The sequence below is a fragment of the Loxodonta africana genome, chromosome 14 (assembly GCF_030014295.1).
Source record: "Loxodonta africana isolate mLoxAfr1 chromosome 14, mLoxAfr1.hap2, whole genome shotgun sequence".
Lineage (NCBI taxonomy): Eukaryota > Metazoa > Chordata > Mammalia > Proboscidea > Elephantidae > Loxodonta > Loxodonta africana.
In genome coordinates this window covers 42,052,674-42,066,094 of record NC_087355.1, presented here as the reverse complement: position 1 = coordinate 42,066,094, position 13,421 = coordinate 42,052,674, and the positions used below count along the sequence as shown (strand labels likewise).

General features: G+C 36.5%; 1 protein-coding gene across 1 annotated transcript in view; it reads right to left on the bottom strand.

Moving 5' to 3' along the window:
• Positions 1-13,421, bottom strand: part of SLC26A7 (solute carrier family 26 member 7) — a 125,359-nt gene that overhangs the window by 14,526 nt on the left and 97,412 nt on the right. Inside the window, exons 11-14 of the mRNA XM_003408387.2 lie at positions 11,901-12,007; positions 10,573-10,639; positions 4,694-4,831; positions 478-526 (exon numbers count right to left, since the gene is read on the bottom strand). Of these exons, the coding sequence (XP_003408435.2) occupies positions 478-526; positions 4,694-4,831; positions 10,573-10,639; positions 11,901-12,007 (361 nt within the window). The remainder of the gene's footprint in view (positions 1-477; positions 527-4,693; positions 4,832-10,572; positions 10,640-11,900; positions 12,008-13,421) is intronic.

The window sequence follows — 13,421 nt, the reverse complement described above, 5'->3', positions numbered from 1 at the left end:
CTTTTTTGACCAGTGGGTAACTTGAAAAAGTATTTCTTAACTTCTAAACATATGAAAACTTTCAAGTTATCTTTTTCGCAAATTTCTTTCTTATACAATTTTCTACCTAATTGTATGGTGGTCAGAAACCTATTCTACATAACATTCCTTATTTGAGAAACTTGCATTATGGCCTAATGTATGGTCACTAAAGAGACAGCAAGAGTTCCACAGTCTCTCTCATCTGTCCACTTGAGAATACAACAATGGAATAGGATTGGGGAGGAAAAGGGGAAAAAAGATAGAGGAGGTGGAGATGAGAGGAGGAGGAAGAAGAAAAGTAGAAAGGAGGAAGAGAAGGAGTAAGAGGAGAAGATGTAGGACGAGAGGAGAAGGCAGTGGAGGAGGCAGGAGAGAGTAGATGAGGAAGAGATTCAATTTTCTGGTTATTTTCAAGTCAGAACACATAAAAAACTTTTTTTTTGATAGCTAACTCACCATTGCAGTTACCATTGGATAGAGAATTGAGAAGCATATTCTGTTCACACTGAAATGAAAACAAATGTTAAAAAAAGAATAATGTTATAAAAATTCATTTTTGTTCCTGAAAAAAGCACATCATTCTTTTATTCATAAAGAATAACAAAAAGATGGTCTCCAAAACTATTTCTCATTAGCTTTTTTGAGAACGATAAATACAAAAAACTTTAAAATAATAAAATCAAAATCAGTTCTAAGTATCAGCTGAGTAGGTAATTTATGTTGTCAAGTCCATCTGGAATATTTTCTACAAGATTAGGTTTGCTTTTATTTTTTATCAGAAATTTAACATTTACATGTGTTTTTCATGTAGGCTATCCAATCAGAAGTCAACTTCATTTTCATTAAGAAAAAGTAAGACAGCATTTTGTGAGGGAAAGCCGCTGATTACATATATACAAAAGTTAACTGCTCATTTGTAGATGTATGAAAATATGTCTGAGAAACAGTCCTGAATTATAGAAATGCTGGAGAATATAATGACTCTGTTTCTAATAGTTAAACTTGTTTGAAAATTGCCAATAATTGATACATCTAATGAGATCACTTGCTATCTACTTTTCAAATAAGTATTATTCAAATAAGTATTATTGATGATGACAATGATGATGATTGATAGTTCTATAATAATATATGTCAAAGACTTTGATCATTGAATTCTCAGAACCATCCTATGATGTTTCTCATCCAATTTTTCATATGCAGGAGCTAAAACTGGGAAAGGTTAAAGTAATTGAACAAAGTCACAAAGCTGGTAAGAGCCTAGGTTAAAATGAAAGTTTATGTTTTTCTAATTCCAAAAGCTTCATGTTCCTAACCACTACTGCTTTCCCCATGAAATCAACCTTTCATGAAAAATAAAGTTTGGGCTGTACATAGTGACTTCCTTTGAAAGAGTACAGTATGGAAAGGAGGAGAAAAGAATAACTTTATGGTAGAGAAACCTGACAAACACTATCTCATCCAAGTGATCAAGGTCAGTATCAACAGTAATAAATCAACTTGATATTCCCTTGATACGATATGATTTGATGACAAGGACACTTTACGCTTGTGGCCTCCCTCCCCAAAACCCCCCAAAAGCCCAGTCTAACCATGAGAAAGACTTCATATACATTCCAGTAAAGAAGCATTCTACGAAATACCTGATCACTACCATTCAGACTCGACAAGAAATGTCTAGAAACTGTCTGAGAAACTGTCATAGCAAAAGGAGCCTAAGGAGATGTGATGACTAAATGTGGAGTGGTATTCTAAATGGAATCTGAGAACAGGAAAAAGACAGTAGGTAAAAACTTAAAAAATCTCAATAAAGTATGGATTTTAGTACATGATCATATATCAACACTGGTACAATTATTATTAAAAAAAAAAAGTACCATTTTAATGTAAGACATTAATGATAGGGGAACCTGAATGTGGTAAAGGGTATATGAAAACTCTCTATACTACCTTCTCAATTTTTCTATAAATCTAAAAATGTTCTAAAAATAATTTCTACTTAAAAAAAAAAAAGCCCTGTCTGAGCAAAAGTAAATTTTGGATAAACAACAGATTAAAATTTCTCTTGAAAAGCAAAGCCAAAAATAGTGGTTAATATTATTATGTGTATCCTATACAATATTGCACACGAATTCATCAAACACTAGCACCACTGAGGTCCTCGCTAAGCTTCTGCACCCAGGAAGATAATTAATGATGATATTCAGGAAGGGCCATGGTATAACAAAACAAGGGATCCATTTTCAGTGTTTGTTTTGAATAGATTATGATTCTTCCTGCCCTGGGGTGTTCCGAATGGCCCTTCCATCGCCTCTGTCTGTTGAAAACACAGCTCCCAGAGAAGGGAAGACAGAGGCACTGGAGCCAGACAACTGAAAACCACTGTGCTAAGCATGACACAAGGAGGCAAAACTGCACTAGAGATCAACTGATGCAGCCTTATTAATTTAAAATGAACTTTGAATGAGTACATAATCCTTGAAAAAAGAAGTAGATATCCTACACAGAGACAGTATGTCAGGGATAATAGAGGATACCCAAAAGAATACCCATCTACACCAGACCACCCATCTAACCATTCTAAGGGTTGATCCTCAGTTCCTCAGAGAGCATGACTTTGAGATTGCTATCTCAACCCTTGGTAAATTCTTTAAAAATTCACAATAAGTAAATAGATACAATATTTGCATCGTTCTGATTATGGCGGGGCTCTCTCAACAAAGCCTTTCTCACCACCATAAACTTCTGAGTTTAAAGAATTCCTTTGGGTGTCATTACCTGCAGTGACTTGAATCCAAGGGACTCTATTTGATTACTAGACTCAAATTTCTCAAGTGGTAAGAAGGTAAAATCATATATGTGGTACTCCCACAAAGGGGCTATGTTAATGAGGTTTGTTTTTTAGCAGACATGCTACAGGATAATCACATGCCAACTTTTCATTTCTGAAAGCAAATTGGAGCAAACTTAGTGTTGCAGGATAATATTCTATAGAAAATGCTATTGGCTGATCAGTCAATAAATAATCAGTTATAAGAATTTTCACTTCTACCAGGCACTCCATAAATTCAAACTCTGGAAAAAATAAAACCAAAAACTTCTTTTGGGTTAGGTTATTTGGAGCTCAGGACAAATTTTCCCACTAAGCTAATGTCATAATACAGCTAGCTGAACACTGCCATGAGATGTAACATGGCTTTGTAAAAGAAGTAGACGTAGAAATACATTTTCCCCTTCAGCATGAAAGCAAGTTCTCTTCAGCTGTAAACCGCTGGTGATGGTTCCTAACATCCTGATGAAAGTAAAATCCTGGAGAGCACAGTGAGGGTAAGCACAGGTCTGGTGTTACACAGGCAGGACCGGCTTTGCAGGCATGTGACCTGCACAGTTCACAGTGCCCCATGCTTAAAAGGGTCTCACGTTTGGTTTAATGTTCTGCTGCCACCGTCTGGAAATTCTTGATTTTTTTTTTTTTTTTACAGGAGATTCCACACTTTGATTTTATACTGGGCCCCATAAATTCCATGTCCAATTCCATGTGAGCCTCTATGGTATGGATCAGGGTGAGGCCCAGGGGCATAAGCATGAAGTAGTGAGGGACACGAATGTGGTGCACGACAGCTCCTGAGGCACCAGAGATGGGAGGGCCAAGAGCTCCCATTTCCCTGAGTCACTGGGAGACATTATATGTTCAAGGATACAAGAGAAAGAAGAAATCTCAGTGATCTGGAATAGTCAATGTGAGCTTCATGGAAAGGATAAAGCTTGCACTCAACCGTAATAATATTACTAAACCTGTTGCTGATTCTGACTCATAGGTGACCCTACAGGACAGAGTAGAAACTGCCCTATAGGATTTCCAAGGAGTAGCTGGTGGATTTGAATTACTGACCTTTTGGTTAACAGCCATAGCTCTTAACTACTGTACCCCCAGGGCTCCTAATAATAATATTAGCTAATATTTAATAGTATTGACTAAGTGCTAGGCATTATTCTAAGTGCTTTGCACGTATTAACTCATTTAATTATCTTGATTACACCTGAGGAACCTGAAGCACAAAAAACTCAATAACTCGACAAAGGACCCACAAGTAGCAAATGGCAAACCCAGCAGCTTAGCTCCAAAGTCAATGCTCTTAAATACCACACTACATTGCAGAGAGCTTAAGGATTCAAGTGATCACTGATGGCTCATTGATGTTAAATCATACTGATACGTATTTGATTCACTATTTCTGTTAACTGGAAAAACATACAGAGATACAGAATGTTGGCATTTTATAATAATGTCATAATAATGGCAATTGCGTGTGCTTCTCTGAAGTCATTTATCATATACTATCTCCTTTATAATTCTCTATGTCCATTTTCTCTCTCTGTAAAATGTCCATTAAACTAAGTGCTATGTCTTACTCTTCTCAGAGTTACAGTATGTGGTACACATGTTCATTAGATATATGTTGGGTAAATGAATTTACAAACAAGACAATGATTATCTAAATGATAACTGCCAAGAACCCAATAAAAATATAATACAGTATTAGATTTTGCTGGGGTAAGAGGTCTCCAAACACTTATGATGAATCATATTTATGGTACACATTTTTCAGTATCATAAAATAGTAAGGTTACCTCTAGCATGGTTTTCTAATCCTGCAACAGCTGATCCTACCTTGCTAATATCATCAAGTGGTTGGTTGCTGGCACTTTCCTTTTGGAGTAAGTTCATTAGATCAGTGTGAAACTTCTTTGCATTCAGGAAAACAAGAGGGTTGTTTATTGAGAAAATTTTCATCTGCTGCAAGGTGTCCTTTTGGATGAGAAAAGGGATACATTCAGAGCTCGGAGTTAAAAAAAAAAGAGGACAATTATATCTAACATGTCTAAATCTAACAAGTCCAAATGCCACTTGATTGTGGCAGCAATCTCTTAGCTAAGATTTTCATTATTAAAATTTATTTAGAGAATTTAATCTACTATCATGCTTCTTCGGGAAAACAAGTACTTGCTCTTCACTAGGAAACATCCATAGTGGGTAAGAAACATCCATAGGCATGAGACAGGTCTGAAGCTTTTCAGAAAGTAGCCCTTGTCCCTACAGTATGGTTTCTGGGGAGCAGCAGCTTAGAATATTCACAGAGTACCAGGAAGACCTATCCTCCCAACCTACCAATTAAAAGGTAATTTACTTAAGCAACAGTACATTTAAAAGATGAAAATATGTCCTAAAGGGTCGACTGTCAGTCGTTTGCTTCACAGTGACATAGCTTTCCTTTAGCTTTCTAGGGACTGAGAGTCCTAACGGGGAGAACAATAAAGAGAGGTAGAATCAGGAATATAATTTTGCTTTGGGCAGGTCTAGGTTACACTGGATTGCCAGGAGGTAGAACAGTGATGCAGAAAGAGACAAGAAAGAGTTTCAGCACAAAGGTATCTACTTTTGCCATGTTGTCCCAGGTCTTCATGTGCAACTGAAGTCTACAACCTTTGGGACAGTTGTCTGACCTAGAAATTGAGATGACAGTAAACTCCAAGAAATGATGACGCCTCACCAACTAAATAAAGCAATAGTCCCCAAGCTTTAGCGCTCACATTAAAGAGAAGAAACAGAAAAGAACAATGCACGTAGGTAAAGAAAGGCAAGAGAGAGAAAATGTTAGATATGTGAATTTGGACAATTCATTTAACCTGTTTCCTTGTCTTTAAAAAAAGGTAGATGTTTAAACCAGAAAATATCAAAAAGTTTTCATTCTACAAAACTTGTCTTTAAAAAAAGGTAGATGTTTAAACCAGAAAATATCAAAAAGTTTTCATTCTACAAAACTTACTGAACTCTAGAAGGTAAGGGGATTTGCTAAAAATAAACAACTCAAGGAAGAAAAAAAAAAAAACTTTAAGTTGCCAACCTGACTTTTAATCAAGAGTAAACCTCCTACAAACCAAAAATTAAACATAAACCCTTGGGCCTGTCATTATCACAAAACTCCAAGTCTTATATTGCCCCAATAATCACACCATATGACTATGCCAACATGTTGTTTTAAGACAATAAGGAAAACATATGTTTGTTAAAGAATTGGTGTTGTTGTTACTGTTAAGCGCTGTCAAGTAGGTTCCAACTCATAACAACCTTATGTGCAACAGAAAAAAATATCTTCACAACCGTTGCTATGCTTCAGCCCAATGTTGCAGCAACTGTGTCAATCAATCTCACTGAGGGTCTTCCTCTTTTTCACTGACCCGCTGATTTACCAAGCATTATGTCCTTAACCAGGGACTGGTCCCTTCTGATAACATGTTCAAAGTATGTAGGGTGAAGTCTCACCATCCTTGCTTCCTGGGAGTATTCTGGCTATACTTCTCTCAAGACAGATTTGTTCATTCACCACTCTGGCAGTCCATGTGTATTCGATATTCTTCACCAACACCATAATTCAAAGACATCAATTCCTCTTCAATCTTCCTTATTCATTGTCAAGCTTTTGGATGAGGAGACTGAAAATACCACAGCTTGGGTCAGGCACACTTTAGTCCTTAAAGTGGCGCCTTTGCTTTTTAACATTTTAAAGAGGTCTTTTGCAGCAGATTTGCCCAATACAGCGTGTCCTTTGATTTCTTAACTGCTGCTTCCATGGGTGTTGATTGTGGATACAAGTAAAATGAAATGAAATCCTTGACAACTTCAATATTTTCTCCATTTATCATAATGTTGCTTATTGGTCAAGTTGTGAGGATTTTTGTTTTCTTTACGTCAAAGTGTAATCCTTACTGAAGGCTGTAGTCTTTGATCTTCATCAGAAATTGCTTCAAGTCGTCTTTACTTTCAGCAAGCAAGGTTGTGTTATCTGCATAACGCAAGTTGTTAATGAGTCTTCCTCTAATTCTGATGCCACATTCATCCTCATACAGTCCAGGTTCTCCAATTATTTACTCAGCATACAGGTTGAATAAGTATGGTGAAAGAATACAACACCAACTCACACCTTTCTTGACTTTAAACCACACAGTACTCCCTTGTTATGTTGGAACGACTGTCTCGGTTTATGTGCAGGCTCCACATGAGCACAATTAAGTGTTCTGGAATTCCTATTCTTCACAACGTTATCCATAATGTGTTATGATCCACACAGTCAACACCTCTACATTGTCAATAAAACATAGGTAAGTATCTTTCTTGTATTCTCTGCTTTCAGCCAAGATTCATCTGACATCAGCAATGATATCCCTCATTCCACACCCTCTTCTGAATCCAGCTTGAATTTCTGGCAATTACCTGTCAATGTACTGCTGTTTTTGAATTATCTTCACCAAAATTTTACTTACATGTGATACGAATGAAATTGTTCAATAATTTCTGCATTCTGTTGGATCACCTTTCTTTGGAATGGGCACAAATGTGAATCTCATCCTGTCAGTTGGCCAGGTAGCTGTCTTCCAAATTTCTTGGCATAGATCAGTGAGCACTTACAGCACTGCATCCATTTTTTGAAACATCTCCATTGGTATTCAGTCAATTCCTGGAGCCTTGCTTTTTCACAATATCTTTAGTGCAGCTTGAGTTTCTTCTTTTTGTACCATTGGTTCCTGATCATATGCTACCTCCTGAAATGGCTGAACATCATCCAATTATTTTTGGTACGGCGACTTTGTTGCGTATTCCTTTCATCTGCTTTTGATACTTCCTGTGTCGTTCAATATTTTGACGTTAGAATCCTTCAGCATTACAACTCGAGGCTTGAATTTTTTTCTTCAGTTCATTAAGCTTGAGAAATGCTGATCGTGTCTTCCCTTTTGGTTTTCTAACACCAGGTCTTTGCACGTTTCATTACAATACTTGTCTTCTCAAGCTGCCCTTTGAAATCTCCTGTTCAGCTCTTTTACATCATTATTTCTTCCATTCATTTTAGGTACTCTACATTTAAGGGCAAGGTCAGAGTCTCCTCTGACATTCATTTTAGTCTTTTCTTTCTTAATGACCTTTTGCTTTTTTCATGTATGATGTCCTTGATGTCATCTCACAACTTGTCTGGTCTTCAGGCATTAGCGTTCAATGCATCAAATCTATTGTGGAGATGGTCTCTAAATTCAGGTGTGACATACTCAAGGTCATATTTTGGCTCTCATGGACTTGTTTTAATTTTCTTCAGCTTCAGCTTGAACTTGCAAATGAGCAGTTGTTGGCCTATTCCACTTTTAGCCCCTGGCCTTGTTCTGACTGATGATATTGAGCTTCTCCATCATCTCTTTTCCCGGATATAGTCAATTTGATTCCAGTGTATTCCATCTGAAGAGGTTCACATTTATAGTTGCTGTTTATGTTGTGGAAAAATGGTATTTGCAATGAATATGTCTGTTATTGGTTGAATTGTGTCCCAGAAAAATGTATATCAACTTGGCTAGGCCATGCATTGTGTGGTTGCCCACCGTTTTGTGATCTGATGTGATTACCCTATGTGTTGTGATTTCTAACCTCTATGATGTTAATGACATCATCAACTCGATGACACTGGCTTGGCTTATGATGTTAATGAGGCAGAATTAGAGGCAGTTATGTTAATGAGGCAAGACTCAATCTACAGGATTATGCTGTATCTTGAGTCAATCTCTTTTGAGATATATAAGAGAGAAGGGAGCAGAGAGGAGCAGAGTGAGTCCTTTGGACCTGGGGTTCCTGTGCTGAGAAGCTCCTAGGCCAGGGGAAGACTGGTAACAAAGACCTTCCCCCAGAAGAGAGAGAAAGAGAAGGAAAGCTTTCCCCTGTACCTGGCACTCTGAATTTGGACTTCTAGCCTCCAAGACGTCGTGAGAATAAATTTGTTTGTTAAAGCCATCCACTTGTGGTATTTCTGTTAGTCTTACCAAATTCTATCATGCAATCTCCAGTGTCATTAAAGGATACAGATATAAATAGTTTCAGAAAAGAAATTCTCAATGGGGTTGAATTCACTGAGTGTGAAGAGATTTCCCAAACCAGGAAAGGATATTTCATGTGAAGAAGTGGTGGAAGAGTGCATGAATGGAGGGAAGTAACAGAACATGACCATACTTTGTTTTCTTTAAGTTAGTTCCACCTACAAGCTCATGTTCAAATCTTGTTCTATCTTAGGGTGTGCTTCCCTCTTATTTCTGATACAAAACCATTAAATGGCGAGGTGTAGTAGTCTAGTAAAATCAAGATTTTCATGAGACACACTTATTTTTTATTCAGGCAAGTGACTAGAATGTAACCAATCAAAGTTTGGAGATATAGAGAAATTTTCAGCATTTTCAACTTCCTACAAAATCCCTCATTCACTTCCTCACAGGTTTAGCTCAAGGTGAAGGTAAGGATTAGATAGAATTCATGAACTAGTGATGTTTAAGCTTTAGGACAATTGAACCCAAAGTCCAATTCCACATAAAAGCTAAGAATGTCAAGGCTAAGGCACATAGCTCTACCTGTGATGTGGATACACAGAGGACTTGGGGGCCCAGAATATCAGTCTGGGACTTTGCATGAGCACTAAATTCCATGGAGAATTTAAGGAAAGAAAAGAAAGGTATAGGAAAGGAAAGAAAGATATCATTGGCGGAAACTTCAGCTAGGAGCTCTGAGCTCAAATAGCTCTCTAGGAAGCAAACCTTTCCATACTTATTAAAAACCAGATAATTCTTTTCCATAAGCCCTGAATATCACAGGACTCCTAATGCTACTTCCTACTTCTAGTCTACTTGGAAATACCTTGATATTTATTCATCATTCTAGTGGAGGTCAGTTCTTTCTGTTCTGAGGAGAACAATGAAATACTGAAACAAGTGAATGTGAAAAACAAAGAAAAAAAGGTTAACCAAACATTTACAAAGCAGGTTCAAAGTGAGGCCAATTTTTAGAAATTGGGAAAAAATTCAAATCAACATTTTTTTTTCCCCCCTCACTTCAAACTGTTTTGGTTATCTCTTGGAACAAGAAACTAAACTCAAACATAATCAATTGCCCTGCCTAGGCATAGGCATGATGAGATAATTTATGTAAGTTGTCTCCTTAAAAAGGTATCCACTTGCAAGAAACTGTTCCTATTGGCATTCCATAAACATGGACTTAATGACCCTCTGCTAATACAGTCTTGTTGACTGAGGTTAAAAAAATAAATAAAAGCAATATCACAAACCTGCTTTGTTTTATCCCCTTCCCTATTCCCTATCTTCCTCCATCATATAATTCAGAACAGATAGTTTAGTTTACCTGTTTCATGCAACTCAGTAATAGAAAGGACGTTTCCAAATGTCCAGTCCTGTCTGGGCCATGCTCCTACTGTGAACTGTAGTTCTATGAACAATGATACCATCTTGTCTGAATGCTAATATGACATATTTTTTTTTCTTGATTTTTTATTTCTTGCATGTTGATCACCATATGTGTGGTATCTCATATATACCCTTAAAAGTTCACACCTCATTAAAAACAGAATTATCCTGCCTTTAAGTGTCATAATTTGCCTTATGATAACTTAAAACTATCCGACTCATAAAAATATCAATAATTGTACAAAAGAAAAAGGAAGCTAAGCTTACACCATCCATTTCTGTCTTCACTTTAAACTCCATTTCTTTCATATTTTTCATGCTCACAGTCTTTGCTCTACAATTGAGGAAAATAAAGTAAGTCACTTCCTAAGTACTATATAACAAGGAAGACACCAAAAGGATGTCATTTTACCTTAACAATTATATCGTGTCTGAAATGCTTTAGATCCTGTAATCCGTTTGTTCATAAAGCACTGGTAAATCTATAGATGCTCAGGGATAGAGTGAAACAAAGGAGGCATCTAAGCAGAGATTAACAAATGTAATTTACCTCATTGAGTTCCCAGGATCCCGTATCTCCAGCAACAAACAGTAGATTAGTAAAGAAGACTTGTAAGAGAGAAGAAGCCTAGAAAGTATACATGTTTAACAAACTGTTTTTTTAGGGAAAAGGAAATAAAGGTGGAATCAGAGCTATTACATTAAAACTAGAAACTAATAATGATGAATCTATATAGATTATCTAAAGATAGAACCTATACAGATAAAACTTAAAAATTTTAAGAATATATTATTTCACAAAGAATCCCAAGGGAAGGACGAGACGCGAGTACAGCACTGTCAGATGATGAGCACTGGGAACAAAGGGAGAAAATTGGTCAAAACAGAGAAACAGTTTCAGGTGCTTAGTAAAGAGATGAAAGAGAAAACGCGCTCCTCGAAACATTACCTAGAAATATTTTTATTAAGGATTAATCTGGTTCCTGAAAAATAAAACTTGCTTAGATTATTTAATTTTCCAAATAATTCTATTACTATATGGTTTGTGTATCACTGACATTGATTACTGCATTCCTTCACTTAAGGCAAAAATGTAGAGCCATGGGATATAGTATATGGCCATTGAGCTAATGTATTTACTTTAATTGTTGTTGTCAGGTGCCATCGAGTCGATTCTGACTCCTAGGAACCTCATGTGACAGAGCAGAACTGTCCCCTAGGGTTTTCTAAGCTGTAATTTTTACGAGAGCAGATTGCCAGATGTTTCTCCTGAGGAGCCGCTGGATGGATTCAAACCACCAACTTCAGGTTAGCAGCCAAGCACTAAACTGTTGTGCAACCAAGGCAAACAGGGTATATATTCAATTTAATAGTAATGACAAGATATTTCTCTTCAAAGACCAACATAGCTATGTATCATATGTAGATAGAACGTTTTCCTACCTATTCATCTCTAATGGTCTAATACTAAGTAAAACATGACATTGTAGTACTCATGTTTCACTTGTACTTTAATCACAAGAATTAAAAGTAACTAACAACATCATATACTCTGCTGCTCCGTCAGAATAAACAGCATTTAAATAAGATCTTACCTTGGGAAGCGTCCAATCACTATAGCTATGGTACAGACAACACCAGACAGCAATCCTACATTGGCAGCAAAACATATTGTAAATATATATGTACTGACCCATATGCCCTGAAAGAGAAGCAGAAAATACATACAGGTCCTTTGGTATTCCAATCTTTCTCATGACTGCTAAATTCCTTATAATCTTATTTACAATATTCCTTTCACCAAACCTATCAGCAAGAATGTATGTATCATTTAAGAAGTGGCAAACAGAACCCAGGAATATAGAATCAAATCCTGGCTCCCGACTCTCAGTGGCACAGGCGGGGAAAAGTTTCATCTTTTATTTCTAGACACTACCAACACCTTTAGTTCAATCATCAATAAAAACTATAAACAAAACAAAACAAAAAAGCTGATGTTCATGGTTCAAAAACCCCACTGCCGTCAAGTCGGTTCCGACGCATAGTGACCCTATAGGGCAGAATAGAACTGCCCCGTAGAGTTTCCAAGGACAGCCTGGTGGATTTAAACTGCCGACCTCTTGGTTAGCAGCTGTAGCACTTAACCACTATGCCACCAGGAAGGTTGCTAAATAAATAAATAAATAATGTAGTTTAAGCCTAACGTTAAAATAAATGGCTGAATTGATCAGTGCCAATGCCACTTTTTGACCAACCACTATAAAGGTTATTATAAATTTATTCACAAGGGGCCATCTGTGGTGAAAATGAAAAATCAGGGCCAGTTTAGTTTTCAGGAACATTTCAAAAGATTGTAAGAAACTCTATTTCTCTTTTAGTTGGACTTCCAAAGTTACTGTAGTTTTGTCCACCACCTGAAATTATAAATTGCAACAAGATATTTTATTATAGTTGGCAATTCAAAGCTTATTGCTGGTGAAAATTATCTTTAGAAGCAAAATAATTTCTGAAATCTAGAAGGTTATCTTTTCTAAACATGAAATCCTACATTTATCAAATAGCACACCAATGGAATTTTCAAATTCTCCTCCCCACCCAAATTGCCAACATCACTCTGCTTATACAGACAATTCTAAATTGATTCCTTTCTGTCCCAATAGCTGAATTATCGCTTTAAAATATCTTCAACAACAAATGAAAGAGTTAGAAACTCCTCTATAATCTAATAATAGCATAGACTCTTGGGAGGCTACAGTTTTCTTTTGTTGTTTTTTTCCAGGCAGGTTTGAAACCAATGTTTCTAAAGGGTATTTTTGACTTAAAATGCTTCTCTTTTGTCTGTATTATTTATCTGCACTGAGCTTGAGCGGTTTGTAATGATGGGGTATTTTGAAAAGCTGAGTCCTTGGAAGCAAATCAAGGGAGTTTTGTCTATAAAATTTCTCTTGATATAGATGAAATAAATATTATGGAGTAAAAGATAAAATATATTTTAAATGATTCTGACATTAAGATCTATCATGTACAAATATAATGTTAAGTAAGTATTTATTAGCCTATCATTTATAGTCTGTTGTCCTCTAGGACATTGAGACCTTTGCCTTTATTCAGTTGAG